General features: G+C 38.4%; 1 protein-coding gene and 1 long non-coding RNA gene across 3 annotated transcripts; one reads left to right on the top strand and one right to left on the bottom strand.

The window, feature by feature from the left end:
* The first annotated feature begins 2466 nt into the window (after positions 1 to 2466).
* On the top strand, positions 2467 to 5072 carry LOC144704628 (uncharacterized). 2 transcript variants are annotated; one of them, XM_078577109.1, is made up of 7 exons: positions 2467 to 2653; positions 2771 to 2822; positions 3390 to 3489; positions 3581 to 3883; positions 3951 to 4290; positions 4362 to 4443; positions 4764 to 5072. In XM_078577109.1, exons 2-7 carry the CDS (start codon positions 2793 to 2795, stop codon positions 4977 to 4979), a joined length of 1071 nt encoding a protein of 356 aa, XP_078433235.1. In that variant the 5' UTR covers positions 2467 to 2653; positions 2771 to 2792; the 3' UTR covers positions 4980 to 5072. The 2 variants fall into 2 exon arrangements, with proteins under 2 accessions (XP_078433235.1, XP_078433236.1); XM_078577110.1 differs by having other exon boundaries at positions 2744 to 2822.
* Positions 5073 to 19886: 14814 nt separating this feature from the next.
* On the bottom strand, positions 19887 to 25069 carry LOC144704481 (uncharacterized). Its single transcript, XR_013581821.1, has 2 exons — positions 24009 to 25069; positions 19887 to 20349 (listed from the first exon to the last, which is right to left on the bottom strand). It is a non-coding gene; the product is annotated as an uncharacterized LOC144704481 (long non-coding RNA).
* Between the last annotated feature and the right edge of the window lie 642 nt (positions 25070 to 25711).

The following is a 25711-nucleotide window of genomic DNA, read 5'->3' as shown; positions in this document are numbered from 1 at the left end:
AATGTAACCTTCACATCGCTGCTAATTTAGGATCAACATATTTTTCATCCGCATTCAAAGAAAAATATTCCACTCCTAAGAAAAAATATGCAGGCTACTACTACTTTGATGTCATAATATCCATTTTGAAGTGTTTCAAATTGGCTCGTGGATAAAAAAACAGGATGGTTTTAAATTGATTTTCACAACCAAAATCAGAAAAAAATCCATGGGTTACTCCATTGGGATATAAAATTCTCTGTGTGCATGAGAGACCACACGGAGCTCCAATCTTTAACTTGCTTAAATAGTTACGTAGGAAAATAATTCTGTGCTCTTCTCGGGTCACTCTTGGAATTTTTTTTTTTCTGATTTCGATTTATATAACCCTGCATGCTAATTTATTTTAACCACATTTGAAATCCGTAGATTAATTCTTTTTAATTGAGTCCCATCTTTTGATTCAAAATCGGTAGCCTAGTCAAAACAATTTTGAACTTTACATTTAAACCATATTATTAATTTGGATAATTGGATGTTGTATGTTTCTTTCAATTATTTCATGGGATTTTCTGAAACGGATGCAATATCATGAACAAAACCAACATCAAAACAACAAAAAAACATTAAAAAATTCCGAATGGGTAAATGGATAAGATTCATATTTCACTGTAGATGGTAGCATCCTTCCCTATTAATCTGTGCCTAGATCAGTCACTTTTAGTCTGTTCAGGACTACAACGTTGTTTCATTCATATGGAAAGTACATTTTTACCCCTTGACCACTTATCCCTCATTTAAAACAAAGAAAATAGGCTTTGAAAGTGTGCGGCCTACGACATGACCTAATGGGTCTTTTCACCCTGACTTTTTGACTAGATCAAAACTAAAGGGAAAATGACAGAGTCAACGTTAATTTATTCATCAGTTTGAACATTGCCTCTATACAAAATTTGAAATCTACCTCTTTTTTTATTACTTTCTCGCCATTGGGAAAATTTTAGCTGGTTAGCAAATTATTCTAAAAATTTGGATTTAGATCACATCTATACATGATTGCGTCTGGGATTTTTAGAAACTTTATCAAGAAAATTTTAAGAGGGAAAAAACCATTAATATCAGGATTAAAATATTCTCTTACGGAACTTTGTCAAGTATTTTAATAGAATTAAAACCATTATAAAAACTTAATTGGATTACGAAGCCAACAATACACAAGTGCATTTGGGACTTGGATTCATTGAATATAGCAAAATATTGTTTTATTTTTTATTTTTAAAACGGGAGAAAAAATAAAGCTATCCACATCTGTATGGGCATTTGAGGTCTAAGTTAGGGTCCACTTTCAAGTCATCAATTATAAATTGCCAAGAACAGTCACCTAAACGACACGGCGAAGATGAGCTGCTTTGATTAGCCAGCCTGGCAGTGGGACCCGCAAGTCAGACACTTCCAAAAATGGCAAGTACCCGGGCGGTCCTCCTGAAAAAACGGTTCTGACCTTTCAATCCTACCGCTATACTTTATATCCGTTATACCCTTTCTCCTGATTATATAATTTGAAGTTGTGATGACTGATATGTTATAATCAGGGAATCCAGGTTGAGAGGGAAACGCAAGTTAATGAAAGGGGCTTTTCAAGAATTAAGTATAACTTCTTGGTTTTTGGCGTTTTGCCTGACACCAATCCGAAAAGCAACGGAGCATGTGGTGCCTCGGGTACATCGTTTGACCATTGACTCTCTCTCCCTCCCTTTATCTCTGTCTTTCTCTCTCTTCCTCTCTTTCCCTTTCTCTCTCCTCTGTCTTTCTCTGTTTCTCTCTCTATCTCTCTCTTTCTTTCTGTCTATCTCTCTCTCTCTCTATCTCCCTCTTCCTATCTCTCTCTCTCTCTCTATTCCTTTCTTTCTCTTTTACTCTCTGTGCCTCTCTTTTTTATAATATTATTTTATTTTTCTTTTTCTTTCTCTTTAACTCTCTGTGCCTCTCTTTTTTATGACATTATTTTTCTTTTTCTTCTTTCCTTCTCTCTATTTAGCTCTCCTTTTCTTTCGCACTCTCTCTTTAATTTATTTATTTTCTCTCTCCCCTTTTCCCGCTCTTTCTGTCTTTTTCTCTCTCTCTGGCTATCATCACTCTTTTATTCTCCACTTCTTGGAATAATCGCTGGAGACTCGCCGACGCCAACAGTGGACAGGAGAGAGAATAAATACGGTGGGCCCCAGGAAGAAAACTTCGGAAATCGGGGCGAATTAACCACATCACCTATGGTTTCGACCTAGGTATAAATTATTCCATTTGTCCAATTAAAAAAAAATGTAACGACTGCAGAAGAAATGATGTCGTCAAGTCACCGGCGACGGGGGGAATATAAAAACCAAGTGATAGTTACGGGAGCGCGGCGGTAAGCTGACCGGCGGTGACGGGATTCCTTTGGTCGTCCTGTTCCTCGAGCCTATGTATAAATAATGCTCTTAGACCCGGACTGGTTAGTTTTTCAAATCCAGGGCCAATGATGACGGCGGTAGGGGCGTGGGCATGGCTACGATCTCCGCTCGCGACTTCCATGGCGGAGTGGGGCCTTCAAATCTGTATATGAGGCCAGTCTGTGAAATACTTCTCTACAGAGTTTCCTGAATTTGGGGAAAGTTAGAGGCGTTGGCTTCTATCTCAGGTACCGATCCATTCTCCACTGTTAAATGCCTGTCGATTGGTTGTGATAGAGCAGATCTATGTTCGTGCCGTCATCTTACCTCTCAATCAGTCCCTCTTTCCTTTCTCTATCTTGAAGTGAGCACCGGGAGGTTTAATCCATGGAGTATAAGAGGATCCACGGTGTTCAGGTAATGTCCTTTCTCTGTCTCCAGATCGTTGTTTCGCTCTGGCTTTCGATTTTTTGTTTCCTACGCAGCGAGAAACTGCATTACTGTTGATGAACCTTCGAATTAGTTCTTCCTCTGAGTTGATTTTCGTTATGGCCTCCTTTTCATCTTCTCTATCTCTATACAGATCGTTGTTCGTTTACCTGGCGGATGAAAGGCTAGCGTCTCGATTGCCTGAGCTATTTCATCATTGCCTTCGATGATTCCTTGAATTTCCGTTTTCCTCAAATATTAAATAATCGGTTACATTCTCTCTCCAGGTTTTTCTTCGTCTGATTAGCGATTGAGAAATCGGCCTCTCTTTCCGTGAATTTCTCCTCTCGTTTACTATTTACGAACTAAGAAATCTCCTTTTCCTCAAAGTCGATCCCTTTTTCGATTTAATGTCCAATCCGTCTAGATCGTACTTCGTTTTCCTACATACAGCAACGATCAAATAAACAAATGTTGTCGAGTCTTTGAAAATTTCGTTCGTTGTCTCCAATTCATGAACTCGTTTTCTGATAATCCAAATCAATCTGACTGCAGGCGGGGGTTATCTCTCCGAGCAAGCTCAGGATGAAACTCCTCGGCGTCCACAGCCACTGGACAACTTGCCCCGATCTCCAGCACTCTACTGGCGTCGACGGTAATCCCTCATCTTTTCTCCTCACAATCCAAGAACCGATGAACGGCCATTGGCTTGTTCTTCATCTTACCCTCTTCGTCGATCTCTGCAGAGGCGGACGAAGGAGACAAGGGGCGGTTTCTTCTGAAGAACTCGCAGAGAACAGTTTTGGCGGGAAAAAGAGCAGCCGACGACGCCGTTTTTGAATTCTCCGGCGGCGCGGCGGCGCCGCCGTTCCCCAGGCCCTTTCCGTCCAAGTGGAACGACGCCGAGAAGTGGATCAGCATCCGCCACGTGGCCACGCCGGACCACTTTAAGAAGCCTCTTCCCGACGATCCCCCCCCGCTTAGCTCCGGCAAAGTCGTCCCCGAAGCCGTTGACGTTGACCCAACGCCCCCCGCCGCCGACGCCCTCGGTAAGCCTCAATTCAAATTTCCCGCCAAAAACTCCGCTTCTTTCTGACCGTCGGCTTGAGGTGGCAGCGAAGCCGGTGTCCATGCGGGACACCGGAACGGAGATGACTCCGGCGGCGAGCCACGAACCGTCGCGGACCGCCACCCCGAACCGGCCGTCCTCCCCGAACCGGCCTCCCCCGATCCTGACCGTCGATTCTCCCGAGATGACAGAGGACGAACGGCGGATGAAGACGCGGAGCGAGATCTTCACCCTGGGAGTCCAGCTCGGGAAGATGAACATCGCGGCCTGGGCCAGCAAGATCGAATTTGACCGCGTCGACGAGGCCCAGACCCAAGACCAGACCGTCGACTTCTCCGCGCGAGCCGCGGCCTGGGCCGCGGCCGAGAAGGCCGAGCACAACGCCAGGTCCGTGTTCTCTCTCCCGCGATCCCCACCGTCGATTTTAGATCTGACGGCCGTCCGCTCCCCTCGGTCAGGTTCAAGCGCGAGGAGGCGCAGATCGAGGCGTGGGAGGAGCACGAGAAGGCCAAGGTCGAGGCTCGCATGCGAGAAGTCGAGGTGCGTTTCCGGTATACTGCACGGATCCGGCCGAGACGGTAATTTCGTCCCGTCTCAGAGTTTTGACGATACGAAAGACCGTGTATCCTCATGAAGCCTCCAGCTGGAATTCGACACGTGCGAACGCCACGTGTCAGATTGCGAGTGGCCTAATGCGCTGCTTCGTACGTGGGACGGGAAGAAAATGTGGAAGAACGATCGTTTTCGTCTCGTCTTCCGTCCCCCTCCCGGACGTTCGTGCAATATCGTACTTTCCACACTGAATTTTTAATGGGCCAAAGACGCTGCTAATATGGAGGGGTTTTTTGTTATTGGGCCAGGCTCGGGCGGAGAAGATGAAGGCGCAGGCCCATGAGAGGGCGCTGAGGGAGCTGGCGGAGGTGAAGCTGCGCGCGGAGGACAAGCTGGCGGCGGCGGAGGCGCGGAGAGAGCGACACGTGGTGGCCGTCGGACGGCAGGCGGAGCATATCCGCCGTACTGGTCAGTGCCCTCCGCCGCCGGGTTGCCGCCGCTTGTGCGGCCTCTGGTTCTGGTAAATGGTAATCTCTCTCTCTCTCTCTCTCTCTACTTTTCTCTCTTTCTCTCTCGTGTGTATATTGGAGAGAAGTTTGAAATGTCGCCTTATGACAGTTTCAGTTTAGAGAGAGAGAGAGAGAGAGAGAGGTCATCTCCGTTCTGATTGAATAGACCATACAGGGAAAAAGTCCAGGTGAAATTTCCCACCCCACAAAAAAATTCACCAACGACAACAAAAAACAAGTATAAATGTTGCTTGATACCGGAAATTATAGTAAAAAATCTCACTTGTGACTGAAATTATTAGTATATTATTATTTTATACTATGTTAGTAAAATTCAAAAAGATTTTACTATACCACTCGCCTCCCATTCCCCTTCCTTGGTTGCTCTAGTCGACAGTCATGGGACTTCAAGAGTTAGCGGGCATGGTCAAAGTTGTTGGTTAGGCTGCTGAATTGTATAGAACAACGATAATCTAGTTATGTTGATGGTCAACATAACCATTGACATGACTTTTCTATTTTGACTTTAACAAGGACCGAACAAGACGGGACTAAACTCATGTAAGATTTGGGTGTTTGCCAAAAAGCGGAACCAGAGTGAGAGCAAACCCTATCTACATATAACAGTTTGATCACTCTGTGAAGCTACTTTTTGTGCACAAAATGACAATTATTTTCCACGTGCTAATAGAAAATGGGATTTGAGGTAATTTGCCTTAAAAATATATACGTCACAAAATATTTTTATTACTGATGTTGATATCTCAGAATTACTTATTCATCTTACACATCCCACACCAAACAAACTTTTGTATTGAGTAGGGTTTTCTTGGGGTTTTGCTTTATCAATTGACATTTTTTTAACAAGAATGCATGAGAAATTACTGGGCACACACCATTATTGAGAAGATGTAGGGTTTTTTTCCTGCAGAAAGAACAATATTTCTGGACATCATATTAATCTCATGTCTGAAAATGGATTTTGGGCAATGTGACACTCTTGACTTAAACTTAAACTGTAAAAAATCTTCATTACTTCACTGTGACTTAAACTAGAGCTGAACAAACGATGCCATACACAAATAATATGGATTATTAGATCAAGTTCCTCCCTTTTCAGGGGAAAGAGTAATCTAATTTTTTTATGAGAGACAAACTCTAGTAAGTATTTACATACCTTGGAAAACTACTACTAATAAGGTTGATTCAACTTTCTATATATTGTTGGATCGTAAATACTAGCATTCGTGCTAAAGTAGGATTACTTCAAAGCTTGGATCCATATTAAATATTCGAATATAATTCATCACCTAAGTCACCATTAAGGAAAATCATATTGACATATAATTATAATGGATGCCAATTATTCGTAGTCAAAGTAGTAACAACATGCTTGATGGATGTGTCCTTTACAACAGCTGAATAAGTAACACATAAATAAATCCCTTTGCTGGAATTAAATATAGCAAGAAAGTCTAGAGTCCTTTCCTCATTTCCTTTGTTATTCATTGATAAAAATAATATTGATTATTATTCTATGTATAGTGTCTATAATGAACACCAAGCACATGTGAAATAATAATTACATTATAATGATATCATACAAAAATGTATTTCTCTTTAAATACATATCTCATTATTCATATTCATAGCGTATTCCATGACTTAAAATTTGTAGATATAATAGCACTATCCACTTGTGCTCATATGATGTTGTGTGTGCTCTTTAGGAAAAGAGTTCATAAAATTGATCTGATGTTGGACGTCATCTAGGACATTGTCCGGTCGGCACCGAATATGATGATTCGGTATTGATAAATGATGGTGGTGTCGAACGCCGACGGTGTCGTCGTCCAACGGATAAAACCATAATGGGTCAATGTAACTACGAAGCAGTGAATGAGTGCCCTACGTGTCGTACGTGTAGGCTCTGACTCAAGGGAGGCACCGAGCTCAAAGCTTGGACGGGGGTCACCGGGTGACCACGACGGTGGCCTCTCAAACCTCGTCGGAGCGACGAAGGCATCTACTGCCTAACGGAATCTATCTGTAGGGCTCGCACGTAACGGACGGTCTTGTCCGTACCGTTAAGACACTCACAGAGTCGTAGTTCTCTCAATTTGTCTCTCTCACCTACCTTGCCCGAGCGCGGTGGAGTCAAGAAGAAAGTATACTGCAAAAGGTAAATAAACGAGCGTCGGGAGAGGGTAGCGTACCTCGTCGGCGTGGCTCGCGGTGCAGAATTTTGTCAACGTTGGTGGCCATTCGGAGCAGGTGGAGCGGAGAGACGCCAGAGAGCTGACGGCGGCTCGACATGCAATGTGTTGCTGGAGCAGTTGGAAGAGGGGAGAGAGAGGACGGGCGTGGGCCATGAGCTCGGACAACTAAGCTTGGCGGGTCGGCCGTAAGTGGGGGTCGGGCGGTCGGAGGACCGGTTGTGAGCCACCAGGTGGTTGGAGCTTTCGTCGAATAGTTATCGTCCGCTCCGACGGTTCTGACAGGCCAAGTCAAAGGGTCGGCGGCACCCCTCGGAAACTCATCGAGCGGCAGTCCAACTTCCGAGAGAGAGAGACAGACAACCAGGAATGAATCCCAGTCACCGTCCCCTCACACGGAGAGACTAATCCGGGGGTGCAACTCCGATGCCAGGGGCGCAGTAGCCTATTGAGCAGGCGTGGCCGTCCAGGGTCCAGGCGGCCGATCGACCCTTCACACGGGTAGCACGATAGACCTGGGCACCAACAGATCGTGGACGGCCGGTCGAGCCCAAAGGCGCACCCGGCGATCAAATGGAGAGATTCGGCCGCATGGGTCCTTCGGAAGCGCAGGGCCTCGGGGTGCGACTCACACACACGCCAGGAACTCTCTCGACGTCTGGTGAATGCAGCCGCCCAGCGTTGGGCGGACCAACGACCAGTCAACGCGACAACACCCCAGGTGTTGCGAAGAGGCGTCGGGGATGGGAAGATGCCGAGTGGTCGGATCTTCACCAAGGTAGAGGGCCACCCGCAACGTGATTCCGTCCGCGGGCGACCTTTGGATTGTGCACAGTCAATGGATCAGCGCAGACTCAAGTGTTCGCCCAATCTTCCCAACTCGTAGACTGACGTGTCACTAATCATGCTTGCGAAACTACATTTAATAAAGGGTTATGAAGTCATTTTAAATGAAATAAACATGCATTTTATGTTAAATTCCACTTTTATGAAAATATTCGTTCATTATGTAAAATGTTCCATTTTTATAGGTTTTTGCGTTTAAAAGCATAGTAAGGAATTTGATGGTTAAATAAAAGAATAAAAAATAAAAAAGGAATATTAATAACATAAATATAAAAAAATAAAAGAATGGGCCGCAGCCAAGCCAAGCGCACCGCACGCGCTGCCCGCAGCGTAGCGATGGCCGCCGGCGCAGGGCGGCGCGCGCAGCACAAGCCTAACGGTGGCCGCGCCTCTAAGGAGGAAAGGAATATTATCAGCGCCCAAAGTAAGTGTACGCTTTATAATTCTATAAGTGGAGAATTGCAAGAATTATATACCATTCATAGTTTTTAACACGAGTAATATGGGATTGCTATCGCAGCAGTGACTGAGTCGGGCCAGAGGTTCTAAGGGATAGATCGCAGCCCATCGGGCCACGATCTAAAGAAAATGAACTAAAAAAAACGTTGAACGGGCTTCTAGCCGATCCGGCCCGAAGCCCGTATCGAAATGGGCCTACTTAATTAAACGTTATAATCATGACCGTCGATCTTCTTTCAGAATATCAACGGTCAAGATCATCCCTCTATTTTATTTCTTTTCTTTTCTCTTATTTCAGGTCGACAGCTCATCCAAACGTGCTGTCGTGGACGAATCGAAAGCGGACGTAGCAACCCGGAGCTGACGAGGCGCCGCTGATGCGGCAAGGGTCCACCAGAACTAACGGGGTCCACGGCTACGATTTAATCATAGCCGTTGGACCCTCTAGAAAGGAAATCGGATGGTTCATCCACCCGCCGTCTTCTTCATCCACCCGCCGTCTTTGTCGCTGGCGACGTCACTCCGGCGACGAGAAGGCGGATTTCCGCCGATTGTTCGCCGGAGACATCGCCGGAATAATCCCATACCGGTCAGGAAGGTCTTCCGACCATTCCTGACATATACAAGGATGTAAATCACTGAAAGAAAACATCTTTCACCCCCGGAATATTGAATTGAGCATTTTGAAATTTAATCACCGGAGGAGAAGATCCTCAGCCTTCTTATCGTTCTCCTTGGTCTCTCGGTCAACGGCGGTGACAGAGCCGTGACCTTAAGGGAGATTAGAAGAGAGAAAGGAAGAAGACGGAGAACAAATCCTTTCCTGAAGGATGACACAACCGGAGCAGAGTCTGAAGCTGTTGGCCACTCCAAGTCGGCGCAAAAATCCGGTAAGTATTTCAATTGTTCTAAGCATAGAAGTTCAATCGATTTAGATTTTAGCATAATCAAGTAAACATACCTTTTATCCGTTTTTTCTCGAAATTGAATTGAATCAATTTCGAGCAAAAACTAAACTATCCCAAATCGCTTTTGAGGTAATTCTTCGAACACTTCGTGTGCCGGTTTTAAATCGATCCTTTTTAAAACCAATTTAAATACTTCTATCACGATTAAAAATCTCTAAAAAAATAAAATAAATTCTAGGAAGATATACTTCCTAATCTATACATATGCTAATAGAGACCATCTATCTCGTTCCTTCTAAAAATCCATAAAAGGGATATTTTCTCTTAGGCATTTCAACAAACATTTAAAATTCAATATTGTCCTTCGTATTTTCTCACATTATTCGACCTCTAAAAATTCTAGAAAATTTTCTTAAAATCACTAATCTTCTTCCCTTGACTATATACGAAATCGGAGGTTGAAATAAAATTCTTAGAGAGGACTTCCTTTATAAATCATCATTAAATTCTTCTTTACCTTTCTTTAGAAATGACAACAAACACCTAGTGGTGTTTGTTGACCATCCTACTCATTAGTGAATTCTATCTCCAAGTGTCAATCCCTGTGGAGATGACCTTGCTCAACACTACACATATCTGAGTGAGTTTACAAAACAAAATTTTATTTGATCGAAGCGAAAATAACAACGACACAACATTTTACATCCCATTTTCGCCTTCATCATAGACGATACCAGATGTGATTCCTTTCTGGATGCGCACACACACGGATTAGCTGCGAGCGCTAGGGACGGTCGTAACTTCTCGACAGAGCAGCCACGACAGAGAATTGGGGGGAGGATGACTCCGCCCGATCTGCAGAAGCCGGTCAGTTACCCCACTCGCCCTCCCCCTCTCCTCTCCGTGTTCTTCCTTTTCGCAAGGAGAGGTGAGACCATGACAAAAAAAAACACGATTTATTCTTTCTTTTTCATGGTCTGATTGTCTAGGGCGCCCTCTCTTCCCGTATAAAGGGGAGAGGTCAATGGGCCCCCAAATTGGCCCAAAGGGGAGGGAAGAAGGGTCCATTAAGGGGGGGCCGTATATAATGGGCCCCCTCATTACAAAATAGAAGGGGGGGGGGAATTAAAACAAAATGAAAAGAAAAGAAAACAAGAAACAAGGGCACAAGGGAGGGGATCCAAAATGGCTAAGGATCCCTCCCCATGACGACGATGAAGGACGTAGGGACGCATCGCGGACGCGATGACAACACAATGATGAGATGAGAAAAACACAAAACATGAGAAAGAATGAAGAAAACAAAACGCGATAATTCGAGCAATTTCACCCGATCTTCGGCGACGGTGTCAGGCGGCGTGGACGACATCGTCGACGATCTTTGATGATGAAAACAAAACGTCGTCCACTCATGATGAAAACAAAGTGAACTCTTTCCCTAAAGAGGTTATGTACGATCTCTTTATTGTCTCCATACAAATGATGATGAGATCAACCATCCTCATCTAGAAGATTACATAGTGAAATTAAAACTATATATTTTTGAATTGCTCCTTTAATATCTTGTGAATAGGAATATTAAATATCTAAATATAATTAAAATATAGTATGATATCATAAACATTTACCTATCATTCACATATCCTTGGCCTTATCTACATCCAAGGATGATAATAAAAAAAACATGTAATTTTTATAATAAAAATTTATTGCCTTTTATGTGTTTATTTTGATTCAGATGATCATAAATGGATGTAATTAAAGTTTAAGATGATTTGTTACATGTTTAGAATGAAGTTCCAATTTTTTTCTATTGGATAGTATTATCAAAAAAAATTTAGACTTTAACTTCAAGAATAAAATAGTTTGACAATTAGGAAAAAAATTATTTATTTTAATAATTTTGGGTATAAGAAGTTTAATAAGGTTATTCCAAATTTCCCAATTTTCTGGTATATTTATGGAATTTTTTGATGTTAAGTTCACAAAAGATAATTATAAAAATCAAAATTTTTTTATGGATTTATTTAATTTTTTTTACAGGGCTTATAATTGATTTAATTCTCTCCATTACATGGCACAATTTGATTCAGTTTGATCGCAGCTGATGATTGTCGTAAGTCGATAATTGACATCAGTAAATGCTTGGCACCACTTAATTACTGATGATACCAATGATGAAGGAAAACAATTGAAACTTATTTTTTTAACTTACACAGGGTGAAACAAATAGGAAAAAGTGTGCATGTTTTGGAAAAAAAATGCATTATGTTGCGAGAAACACGTGGCGGAGTAAGAAACTTTAAATGGATCATCAAATTCTGTGCATTCTAATACCAATTTGGAGATCATTTTATCTACCTTATCTGCATTTTCACATGGATATTAATGTCATGCCTCAGATAAAGAAGTTGGTAAAAAAAAACATTTTTTAATGTAATGTGTAGGATAGTTTACTAACCCACTAATTATTCTTGAAAATATGCTTAATATATTCAATGATTTCTATCCTCCTCTCTTGTATGTTAGCTTATATTTTTCAGGGAAAGAGATTAAAAAAAGTGGTTCATGAGCCAAGCACCAGCAGCACTTAAACCGGCCACAGGTGAGTGCAGAGGCACTCAAACCCCCCTATAGTCGATGCGCGCTGCTGCCCACATGAGCTGCAACATGGCCCACACGAAGGCCCGCATAAGGCCCACATGGGGCCCATAGAAGGCCCACATAGAGGCCTATGCACACACATGCGATGGAAGGTTTATTTATTTCATAGCATTAAATCGGACAGAGTTTATATAGTGTTACATATTTTAGAATACTTCGATATGGGATTAATGATTGCTTTTTAACTTTCAGAATGGCATGGGCCGGGCTTAGAATTTTAAAGATGGATCGCGACCCAAGGGCCTGAGAGATGAATAAAATCTAGAAAGTAAACATAACGGAGCTTTGAGCCTACCCGACCCAAAGTCTGTGTCATGTTTGGACATTATAAGTAAATGGGCATCATCTCAGCCGTCCAATCTCTGTATGGAAGATTGGATGGTGTCTGAAAGGCTGACGAGGATGATGACATGGGAAAATGGGTGCACCTTATTAATCATGGTCCACGGGTGTGATTTAATCGCAGCCGTTGGACATGTCATCATGGAGATTGAACGACCAGGGGCATATCCATCCATCTTCACCCCAAGTTGTCAAAATTGGCGGCTAGATGATGGATTCTGATGAGAAGGGGGACCAGAGGCCATCCTACTGCACCTGGAGGGCCCCCATTGCCAGAAAACTCATCAACAACCAGAAGAGGCCCTCAAGAATCCTTAAAAGGGGGATTACAACCCCTAATTTGGGATGTCCCTAATTATTGCTCCATCGGTGGTGGGAGACCCATCCAGTGACAAAACGAGCAAGGGAGAGGAGTGACACCTCTCACGCTGCTCGGGAAACCTTGGACAGTGCCTCAGGAGTGTTGGAACTCCTTGGATTCATGCCAGCATGGAGCAAGGCAGGAGGAGATGCATGCTAAATTCTGGGGGCAGCGATTGGCGGCCCCAATCTTGGTACGCCTGAATCAGGGGGATTCATGTGAGTTATTGAACTTCATAAGGTAGAATTAAATGTGTTTTCGCTTTCTATGTATGTGTATTTGATTCAAATTGAAGTCAGAATTTGCTTTATCTCTTCTCTCTGAGTTCGGCCTGGTTGACACATTTCCACGAACACATTACGAGCATTGGGTGTTTCATATGAATTTTATCCCAATTTTACCTTTTAAAATTTATTAAAAATAAATATGGAAGATAACTACTTATATATATGATATTTATATTATCCTAAGATAACTATAAACATAAATAATCAAAATACCTACTTACATCATCCTCCATATCTAATTAAGTGAACTCTTAAAAATTAGATAACATCTATACTCTCCTCTATCTCTGTTGGGGTATTAGCATATATGACTCTTTATTACCTGATTAATATCTATTTAGATAATTAATTATATTTTAAACTAGATAATCCCTTTTCTCTTACCTAATTCCCATAATCTTAAACTCTTAGGATAAATAAGTATTTCTCTATGACATTAATCTGGATCTTGATAAAAATATAATTCCTTATTTCTCCTATCTTTATAATACTTCTCTCTATTTCATTCTTCTTAAATCTTACTAAACTAAATAATTCTATCAACTAACTACTTACACCTTATTACCGTAACACCTTATTCACTAAATAACTACAATCTTGATATCCATTACAATTATCTCTATCTTTTATTAATAGTATTTCACGAATCCATCTACAGCACTTATCTTCTATACTTTTCCACTACCTATATTAACATCACATTAGTATTAATCGATTACAAATATCTTACTCCTTTATTAACTCTAGTAGCTACAAAAACATATAAATACTATATTATATTCTCTCTTCCTCTAGAGCTCTCTCATATCAATTAATCTTCATTATTATTGAATATTATCTTAAATTCTCTAACCCATTAGATACTAATCCCTAAATGCTAATTACTTATCTGTCACTACATTCAGTATCTCTATTGCTATCATTACTCTTCTTTACTATATCTCAATATCAAATTTACATTTAAAGGCCAATTCCTCTAGATACGAACTTGCTTTTACTATACATCTGAGTGACTTTCTATTTTTAAACAAATGTATTTGGTTTTAATAAAATTAAATCACAACGACACTGAAACTAAGTACACAATTTTCCTTCATCACAGAGGTAGAAAAGAAAATTTTAATTTATAATCAATGTATTTATTAAATTTAGAATGAATGAAGACACTCCATAATACACAATTCTTGAATGTATGAAGTTGAATTTAATGTGCCAAAAATTCCCTTGCTTGTTTTAACATTTTCAGGTACATTTGCAAGAGCTTATTGGCTTAAAGAGTGAATTTTCAAGTCTGGATTACGACAAGGAGTGTTAGGGAAAGTCTTAGGGAAATTCAAAAAGTAGAGAGAACAATGAAGGACCCATATTAGTCAAGCTTGAAGTGATAATATCTAATGATCCAAGAGAAGTTTTGCACTGACATTTGAACTGTAGTTCCATCTTTACCTCCTCTACCCATACACCAATTTGAATACATAAATAGGTCCCCATCTTTGTTTAACGGGATCCTTGGATTTTGTTCCTCATTATTTAGGTCCATTATTGACAATAGAGAGCAAAGGATTGGAGGAGTGACATTAAGATCAAGACTTTTGAAAAGAACACAACACTCTGCCTGTTTGCCATACGAAGCCAAGTTTAGTGTAATATTCATCTTTTTTACTCTTGTATTTGTCTTATGTCCTAAGTTATCGTCCTCTCGCCTGACTGATATCACGCCACATGCCTCAAAGGTGCCATCTATTGACGGCAGAGAGAGCTCCACACACTCCATGCATCATCACTGTTGTAGGGGGACCTGGTGAGATGTTCATATAAGCGACCTTCTCCGAGCACCTGCCAGGTATCACTCATGTACCTTTTTCTTTTCTTGCACATGGCGTGGACGAGTAGGATTCGATTGTAATTGGGATATTTATGCTCGCTCAATGCCTATAAACACTGATAAATAATCCACTTCATATATAAAATCCCCATGGGTGGCGTCCAGGGCACGGCTGGATCGGTCTACGGGCACAACCACAGGGTTGGACGTACCTGACTCCGTGTATTTTGCCATAGAAAAAAGGTTAGCGTAGTTGAGTATGTCATAGGTTGTCACTATCCTATATGCTGCCACAAACTCTGTTATCCATTTATGTCAGCACCTACAATGGTAAAATCATATTACTATCCCACTATGTTGCTCATCCATGCATATCCGCCACCATCTCCATCACAATTATGGGTGGTATTTTATTCATATGATTACTCCATTCATGCCACTATCATCAACCATCGCCCATCACCACCGAAGTGTCAGCTAAGGTCTTCAATTATAGTTTATCAGTATTTCTCATGAAAATTATTTTATAAAAATTGAATAAAACTAGTCTGATTTGGACACATGAACAGAAAGCATTACATGACATGTTTGGTGCATGACGATGAGGATAGTATGATTTTAAGTCTTTTTCAGTCTTATATGTCTCAGTCCTTTCCTAGGTTATTATCGTTGAGAAAAGCCTAGTCTTCACAATCTCACATGCTACCACCAATTCTACCACATGCTAATCGATACCTACCTTTACCTCCATCTCCATCACCACCAGGGTAAATAAAATTAAGATAGATGATCCTTCAATCCTTCCCTCTTAAAACTCAAGAACAGAGTGACTTTGAATGAGAAAACATATCCATTACTCTTAATTCAAATTTAAAATATACATTATAGTTTTACATTAGTATTTAGAAAGTATCTAGAGAAAATATACATTATTATTTTCATTACTATTTAAAATATTGATGTTTTTGATAATTAAGTATTTCAACAACAAAACAAAGCATTTATAATAAATATTGTATATATATATATACATATGATAACTTTACATAAAAGTTTTCATTGAAAATGTTTTACATAGTATAAACTGAATGCCTTAGACAGCTAAATTTTAAGATAGTTTATAAAACCCTAAATAATACAAATACGTTGTTTAAAAAAGATACAAATTTACGCAAAAATGAAATTCATATTCACCTTTGAAAGATAAAGATAACAATATCAGGAGTGAACTAAATATGTAACAGTAAAAGTTATAAGCCAAAATAGGATTCATAAAAATAATAGAAATATGTTTCGGATCAAAAGTAAAACATTGCACATAAAAATGAAAATCTGAGATTATAAGAAAGGAAGGAATGAATCCCTTTGAAGGAATACTGAAATGCCAGTCCATAAAAAACTTACAAAAAATTAATATTTGATAGAATAATTCCCATAATGGAAAAATACAATATGAAATACATGATTAAGAAAAATAAGAACCATAAATAGATGTTCATATTTAAAACCTCTTCCACCAGGGGAAAAAACATCAAATGTCATAGACAATGTCATTTCTAATACAAGCACCAGCTAAGTTGCTTTACGAAACACTATGACTTCTAAATACAAAATACTTCATAAGGAAGAAAATATTAATCTCTCTTGAGAAAACTGATTCCACATGGATAAAAATAAATAAATAATATTAATGCATAGAAGGTAAAAATAACATTAAGAGAAACTGAATAATAGAAAAAGATAGAAGATAAATGAAGACTCATAAATAATAATCAAAAAACCAAAAAGGATAGCAATACTCTAACATTTAAAAGACAAAAATACATTAGGATTCAAACTAAATAGCAAACACTAAGAAATAGAAAATAAAATTGGATTGTAAAAATAACATAAGAAATTTGAAAAAAATAAATCCCGGAAGAAAAAAATAAAAAGATAGAAAAATACAGAAAAATATTGTATTTGAAAAATAATTAACATAACAAGACAATTTTTAAAAGAAATTACGTACATGACTGAGGACTATAAATAAAGTCTTCATACCTTGGATAGTGAATTCTCAACATACAATACCTACTAAGGAAAAAGGTTTTAACATTTTACTTAGAGAAAAATAAATCCACAAAGATAAAGGCAAAAAAATGTTAATATTGAGAGGTAAAAAAAAATAGAAAATAAATTAATAATAATATAAAATAAGAAAAATAAAATTTAATTATATTTCTGATAGAAAATCAATTTTGCAACGAAATAAAATAATTGAAATACATCATGTAAAGAAAAAAAACTAAATACTATTAATTTTTTTACAAGGTCGATTAGATTGATATGTATATATATATATCAATCTTAAAAATTATTCATATTCCTAATTTATATTCTAACTTTAATTTTCTTTTGGTTTGTTTTCTATATACTAAAAATGATATCTTTCTCTTCAAGATATTTAGCGTTTGCTTTCTGATAAGTTAAAAAAATAGCTTTCATGTGTGAATTTGAGCGTTTGACTAAAAAATGATGAAAATTTTTGTTCTTATTTTATGCGGCATTATAATCTTATGTTTTGTTTAATCCTTGATATATATACAATATTAGTATCACCAAATATTAATATACGATAATTTTATTTTGACAAAACTGAAGTCACATGGGTAACAATAAATAATTATAATATTGAAAATATAAAAGTAACATTTATAGTAGAACTTAATATGCAAGAGCAAAAATGATGTGATAAACGGGAATAAATTGTATTAAAAAATAAATTTGGATGAAAAGGGTGTCATCCATAGCTTTTTTCTTGTAGAACATGAACACTTTATTTCAGTTCTTTATTCACTTTGCCCCTTCGAAACCTTTGGTGTAGAAGTAAATCATGATTGACTTCGTAACCTCGGTCTGCTCGTAAACTTGCGCCTAACTTGACTCTTATTTCCCCACTATGAAAGCTGATCCAGAGGCTAGTCCTGCTACCTAACTTCGTTACATATCTTTCCGACTCAATTTCATTTGGGAGTGAGGTTGTCTCCACATGGCATGGGCTTTTAAGTGGAATCTAATGATTCATTTATGCTTCGCATTAATAAGATAATCAAATCGGTAACTAGTAGAATTATGTACGATAAAAAAATTGAGAGGGGAAAAATAATAATAGAGACAGTAATAGAGTTGAAGATAAAGCAATTAATAAGTGGAAGAAAAACCTCAAGAGAGAATGTAATAAAAAGTGATATTAGGGATACTTAGATGTAAGGAGTGATACCGCAGTTATTAAACTAAGCATTATTTTTGATAGGAGCTGAACACCAAAAAATATCTCGACGAAGTTATCCAGTGTATAAAGAGGTGGCTTTTCACTCCCGCTCCTCGCACATTTTTCTTAAAAAAAACAAAATCAAATCATATGAAAAAAGGTGACAAAAATAAGTAACTTCGTAACCGTCCACTTGTCGGGTCCCTCTCTCACTTTTTTAAAGATAGTCACTGTTCTTATCTATGCAATTATGAGAGAGCTGTAGGTTCTGATTTAGAAGAATGAATTTTATGGTCTACCGTGCAGCGTCTCGGAGGTGCGAGTTTACGAGCGTTAAGGAGCGGATAAATAAATGAGTTTTTTCAATTAACATAATAGTCAAGCTTCTCGCTTTGCTTTCTGTGAAAGTGATCCTCGTACGTAATAAAGTTCCCACTAACAAGAAGGCGCGACTTTAGGATCATTTACAAGCGGGAGCGATGAAACGTTATCCAGCGTAAACGATGAAATGTTCAGAAAAAGCCAAACAAGGAAACTGATCGAATGTTTTCTGTCTGAATGTCAGTGTGAAAGTCCTAATATCTTTACGAACAACAAAAATATGGTGCGAGCTTATAAGCGGGAGCATTAGGGAGCGATTTATGAGCAGAAGCAACTTTAGGTGCGAGTTTACGAGCAGATTAAAAAAACTGCAAGAAAGAACGTTGTCCTAAACAGCATCAAATCAGGAGCTTATCCTGATGACGCTACTAATGTGGTCAAAGGTTATTTATTTATGTTGATGTCTAGTGGTACTTTCTGGAACGAAGCTGCCATCCACTTTCTGAAAATATTTATGGAGGTGAGTAGGGTTCATTTAAAAGCGGATGTGATCTACTCTTTCGAGAGAAGTAGGGAACAATGTTATTAACCGATCAATATGAATATACAAGAATTGGTAGTGTAATATGAGCTGTCTCAGAAGTAATGCCACGAGGTTCTTTATTTTATAACGTTTCTTTCTTTCAGTTTTTTTTTCTTCTCTTTCTTTTCTTTATCGCTCGTAAGCTTGCTCCTTGCAGAACTTCTTCTTTAGATTCATCTGAATTGACTTCGTAACATTCACCTTAATCTTCATTGAATTCTTAGCATCTTCATCTTCATTGACTTTGTAACATTCACCTTAATCTTCATTGACTTCTTAGCATCTTCATCTTCATTGACTTTATAACATTTATCTTCATCTTCATTGACTTCGCTGCGGCCCTTATGCTCCCGCTCGTAAACTAGCGCCTCAGAACATTGATTTTCATTGTTTTATTTTATTTATGTTAAAAAAATGTCTTTCGGAACCTTTGGATAACCTTCTAATTTGGTCAACCCGGTCTTTGATCAAAGGTCTGGTATTCACAACTACTAATAAGAAAAAAAAGGCATGCTCCACCTCGCACCTGACCAGTTTTATTTAGTATAGTAATGGAATTGCTGTGACCCGAACCGCAGTGCTCAAGTGAATGCCTACGCTAGATGATAAAGTCTATTCCCATTTATTTCTATGTTATTTTTACTCTCTCCCTCGCTCCTGCTCATAAATTCGTACCTCGCGCTCGCTCGTAAACGCTCGTAAACTCCCGCCTTGTTGCTAGAAGTAAATCTAAGTCGTATACTTAACCCACCAATAGAGTTGGCAATATGGGAAGTTATAGAAGGTTCTGATTTAAGAACAGTTATAATGGATCTTATTAATTAAACAAGAGACACTGTTTGCAGAACCAGAAGAAGTCATAAAAAAATTAATGATTGAAGTAAGTAGAGGGAGACAATCAACTTACAATAGCTTCATAAATAATAAGCATCCGAACAAGTTCTTTCATCATCAGCATCCGCTTCATAAGAAGAAAAGCCTCGCTTCCCATGTCAGTAAAAAGGTGGGAAGGTAGGTTCTTTTTATAGGTTCTGAAGGCGTGACTCTAGGAGTGAATTCAAGAAAGTTACGAAGGCATGTATGAGCAGAAGCGACAAAGCAAGGTGCAAATTTATGAGAAGAATGGTAGAGCCCTATTTTTATGCTCTCTATCTTACCAATTTCTATCAAAGTTCCTCTCAGAATCTGGTGTTGAATCTTCTTCTTCCTCTTCGAGCCAGCTTCAGAAGATGACGGTAATGAAGATTCTTCTTACGAGGAAGATTGTCCAATCGAGGAAGAGCAAGAACCTCTTCCCGAGGTTCAGCATGAACTGCATATCTGCCCGGAAATTTCAATAATGATTGAGCAGCGCTTGGAATGAGGTAGTAATTTCGCTGATTTTTCAGGCAGATGAGCTGAAGTAATACACAGCCTTAAAAATTCTGTGTTCTGCTCTTATAATAACAATGCAGAATATAAATCTTGGTCAAGAAGATGGAGCAATACTATTCTGAGTCCTATTGTAGGAGCTAGGATCTTTCCTATGCTTAAAATCTTCTCTTGGATGATAATGGGCGTCAGTGTCGAATAAACGAGTTATGAACGATCGCAAAATAAATAATAAAATAGACGATTCAAGGTATGACTAGAGAGGAATAGCTTGTGCTATCGATTGGGTGACTCAAATGGGGGACCAAAAACCAAACTTTTCTTTTGTGAAATGCCGTGTTTCGTACGATATTTTTTATGGAAGGAAACTGGGGAGTTGGCTGATCAAGATGGATAGTAACGATTGCGTAATATCAATTTTTCTGCTCGTAAACTTGCCCCTTATTCTTTCTCAGAATTTCTCTGTGGAGACTTGGATAGTGAGCAAAAATAATTGATCAGGAAATTGGTAAACATTCGGATGAAGTAAAAGAATGAAAGTTCATGCTATTTATATAAAACTTTTCATTATTAGGCTTGAACTGAACGCAAAATGTTCAGTTGAACGCCGTAGATAATATAAAGCCAATATGCGAAGTTGAAAAAGTCAGAATCGCAGGTAGTCTTTATGATGTCCCCTGGATTGTAGCCAGGGGTCGTCAACTTTCCTTAGCTATTCATTGGATCCTGAGAGCTGCTTTCAACAACGTATATGCTACAGGAAAAGCATAGAGAAATGTTCAGTTGCAGAGTGATAACACCCTGAATTCGGTATTTATTTCATGCAATTAGCACAATTTTATTCATTTAAAGAGTTTAAAATGGAGTTGTTATCATATAATACGTGTTAATTAATTTCTCCAAGTGAATTATGATTTTTCCCTAATTTTCTGTTAATTATATGAATTTAATGGAGCTAATTTAAGCTTGGAATAATGCTGTTTAAATGAAAATGGCATGTTTAAAATTTAATTTTGAGGTTAATTAGTGTGGGGATGAATTGCTGAATTTTCTAGAATTTTGTGGAATTTTCTAGGATTTTTTAGGACTTTATTGGAATTTTATGGGATTTATTTGAGGAAGAAATGAATTTTTAAAGAGCAAAAGTATATATTTGTAAGGCGATAACGAGTTTTAAAGTAATTTGCAAACTTCAGGGGCTTTTCGTCAATACGCGTTGCAATTATATCCCTAAAAACAGCTCTCGGTAGTGGCATAGACACATTATATAAAAGTGGCAAGGATTTAATTGAAAATTGGCTTGGTATTTTTGTAATTTCAAGAAAAATCAGAGGAGAGAGAATGCGGAAGGGACATATACACAATTATTTTTGGGCGGCATTAGGCGGCAATTTCGTGTTTTTAAGGAGGACTTTAATGCAAAACCACAAGAGAGATTTTCGGGCGATCGACGTGGCGTTATCTCGGCCGTCGGATGAGAATCCGACGGCGCTTGAGGAGGGGGACCATCAGGAGGTAAGTTCACCGCCCGTGAGGCGCATACAACGCGCCCGCACGGACGGTGACGTTGTGTCTTTTTACTCACCGGTGCTATGAAGAATGCACGCTTAGATGCGTGTCATATGCACCATTGTTATTTTTTTAATCTTTTTCTTTGTTTTTATTTTTCACCAAGGGGTACCTGGTGCTCAACGATCAAACCCAAAAAATCAAATTCAAATTGTGCCATCCAATCATAAAATGACACGACATTGCGTGTGAAAGAAACTAATAAATAAATAAATGAATTTAAATCCAATGGCTAAAATTGGTTTAAATTCATTTATTCATAACTTTTGATCCTGGAGTCCGATTGAGATGATTTTTTTATGGATTTGCTCGTCTTGATCCCCTCTTTATATTCATATAGTTGGATTATTCAGATAAAACATACATGTATAGATAAAAATTGATTACTAATAAGGGGTAAAATGGTAATTTTTTACCATTTAACCTAAGTATAAAAGCCAAATTTTGAGAGGAGGGGGTCATTCTTGATGGTGATCTATAACAGTTGCAAGACAGAGAGGAGCTACAGCTTGGATCAACCTGTTTGGTACCTTTTTCTTCTTTGTATTTGAATTTTTTGTGTATTTGGATGATGTTTTAGTTCAATTCCTTCATTGTTCTTCTTGAACTTGGTCTGAACTTCTAAACCACTAGGCTTGAGCGAAATGTACAAGCCCTTATTGAGATTGAGAGGCCAGATTGAGAGATTTACCTAGCTATTTTAGGTACACATTAGAAAAAACTATTAAAAAAGATTTGATTTTTAGGAGATTACATTACCGTGTTTTTATTATCTTATAGTGTAGTTATTTCTGAATTATCAACCCTAAAAAAACCAACCAAAACACAATTAAATTTCCTTCTGAATCCCTCTAATTGACTACTTTGATCCTTTAAATTGGATCAAATAATTCAATTTAGAGCCCATATTTCTTCTATTCCTCTCATCTCTCCTACCTCCCTTTCTAAATTCCTTGACTAATTAGGTTGATTTGATCTTCATTGAAGATCAAATTAACTCTAATTAAAGTCAAATTACTCAAGAAAATCATCAAATTGGATTCCTTACTAGCTTCCCTTGGACGTTACCTCTACTTATCATTATACATCTTAAGTAAGGTTTTAGAAATTTTATTATATAAGCTAAAATCAATAACGACAAGGGATTAAATTGGGTAAAATTGACCCCTATTTTTGGGTTATCAATTGGCGCTGTTTCTGGGGAAGCAACGCTAAGGAATTTCAATTGTTGATAAGCCTAAAAATGCGTGTAAATATGTTGTTGATTTGACGTTTAGACTTATACAATAAATTTTATGAATACCCTTCATCACTAATATAGAATATAGAGCAAGCAAGGGGTCGAACCACAGGGAGGCAGCAAGTAAGAATTTTTATCCAATTTTAATGAATTAATTCAAAGATGAATTAATTTTGCAATTAATAAACCTTAATTATGATTAATAATGTTTTTAATTAATCAAAATCAAGTGAAAAACATAATTATTTTAAATATTTTAAATATTTTAAATATTTTAATTTTAATTTTAAATATTTCGGTCAAAAAGCTCAAGATATAATTATTTCAATTATAAGATCAGATTAATTCAGATTATTAATTTCCCAATTATTATAAAATTTTAAGACAATTTTTATGAATTAAAATTGGGAATTTAATAATCAAGAAAGGGATTTTTAAATTGGACTTCAAGATGAATGAATTTTCAAATCAAATTTTGTTTTTTGGTTTTTTATATATTAAATTAATTTTACAAACAACAAAAATTGAAATCTAGAGAGATAAACTAGACAAATTAATCTAGAGAGAGAAAGTGAAGAAATTGGGGAAAAGGTAAAATCTGACCCTAAATTATAAATCCAATAATGCAGTAATGTTCAAATTGATGTCAAATTAAAGATTAAAAACCATATCTTTAATCAGAATCAAAATGCAGTGCTAATTTCATTCAAATCCACTTCTAGGGCATGTACATTTCGCCCATGCCTTGGCGTTTTAGAATTGTTCAAGAAGAAGGTTGAAATACAAATAAAAAACTTACAGATTTGAGTGAAAAATCAATAATCGTCGACTTTCAAAGCAGCTCTTGTGTCCTTCTTGGCCAAATCCTTGGAGAGAGCTTCAAAAAGTGAATTTCATCCTTTTCCAGACCTCTGTTTAAAGATTCAACCTTAGGGAATGTAGAGGGGGAAAAGACAAACGTGCCCTCAAAATTTCAGCCCAATCTGACGTCTAGATATCAAGATACCGTCATTTTATTGGTGCTTAATCTCCACCGTTGGATCTCTTTTATCTTTATAAAAAATGGAATTTTTGTATTCGCTGGCTGATTGGTCCTAACTAAGGGGTACAATTTGATTGAGAGTCGTTTGTAAGGATAGTTAAGTACCAATCAACAATTTAATTTCCTTACTAGTAGTATTTTAGTAAGGGTCGATCCCTCAGGGAGCTAGGAAGTTAGTTAGAAAGATTTTCAACTAGTATTGCAAGTTCAAGATTCATATAACCTTTTTTGTAAAGCTTTTAGTGATTATGAAGGTAAATGTTCAATTAAGAAGGATGATATGAATTTTACCAAGAGTAAAAAAATTTCCGTAGAAATTTTAGATTGAAAATGATTTTTGAGAATTTTTTCAGAATTTTTTATCGTCTCTAGAGAGAGATAAAAAATTCTGAATTAATTGAATGGAAAAAAGAAGAGGAGGAGAGAGATAGCGCACAAGCCTCGGCGCTTCCGCCACTGCTTGTGCGCTGGGCTTCGCCGCTCCGCCGCGCGCGGAGGTCCTCTCACGTGCTATGGACCAAAACGACGATATCTGGAGTTCCAGATATTGGTTTGACACGTGTGAGTAGGCGTTGGAAAGCTTGAGACGTTGGCTATCTGCCTAAGTATAGTTAAGAAGCTTAAGAGAATTCTAAAAGGAGATAGGGTGGAAAGAACAGCGTAACCTTTTTGTCACACCACAAATGGCCCAAGATTGTTGCTCCAACTCCCTACCAACTGGCTTCAAGATCCAGGACGCTTCTAGAAGACTCCTTGCACCTTCTGAATGAAGATGGACCCAGGAACAAGCTCAAGAAAGACACAAAGTAAAGAAAACAATACTCAATTCTTGGATGCTCTCAAAGAGGGTGAGGGGGGCCCTTTTATAGGGGTACATGTGTTTGTTTCAGTCATTCTTGGTGGTTGGATCATGGATGAACGTCCAGGATTGATTTATTGAAGCTTCAATCCAGGTGAACAGACCCCAACCAACCAGATTCTTTCCCTCCAGGTCGAATTTGGAGGGAACAGAACAAGTTGGTTAGAGTTGGTTAGAGTTTGTTACAAATTATCTCTAGCCCTTGGATTTGGGCTGGAATGGATGGATGGATGGGTTCCACCTCATGGATCCTGGCCTGGATCTCGACCTTGCGCTCTCATCCAACCAGGATCTGCCATCTGGAGTCACCCCCATATGTCTTGATCAACCTGGAAGCCTCCAAGGACATTCTAGAAGGTCTCCTTCAAGCTCCTTTGCACCAAGCCTATCAATTGAGTCAGCTCCACTGGTCAGCGTGTATCTTTTTGATCTTTGCTCCTTTTGACTTGAATTTTTTTCCCAAGCTTTCAGACTACTTTCTTGACTTTCCCATAAAATTTCGTAATTTTATGACCATGAAAAGTCAACCTTGACCTGAAAAGTCAACACACTAGGGATATCGTTAGATTCATATCCCACTTGACTCAATGAGTCAAGTGGG

This window comes from Wolffia australiana, chromosome 6, assembly GCF_029677425.1.
Source record: "Wolffia australiana isolate 7733 chromosome 6, ASM2967742v1".
Classification (NCBI taxonomy): Eukaryota; Viridiplantae; Streptophyta; class Magnoliopsida; order Alismatales; family Araceae; genus Wolffia; species Wolffia australiana.
The sequence above is the reverse complement of the archived record's forward strand: the minus strand, read 5'-3'. Positions and strand labels throughout refer to the sequence as shown.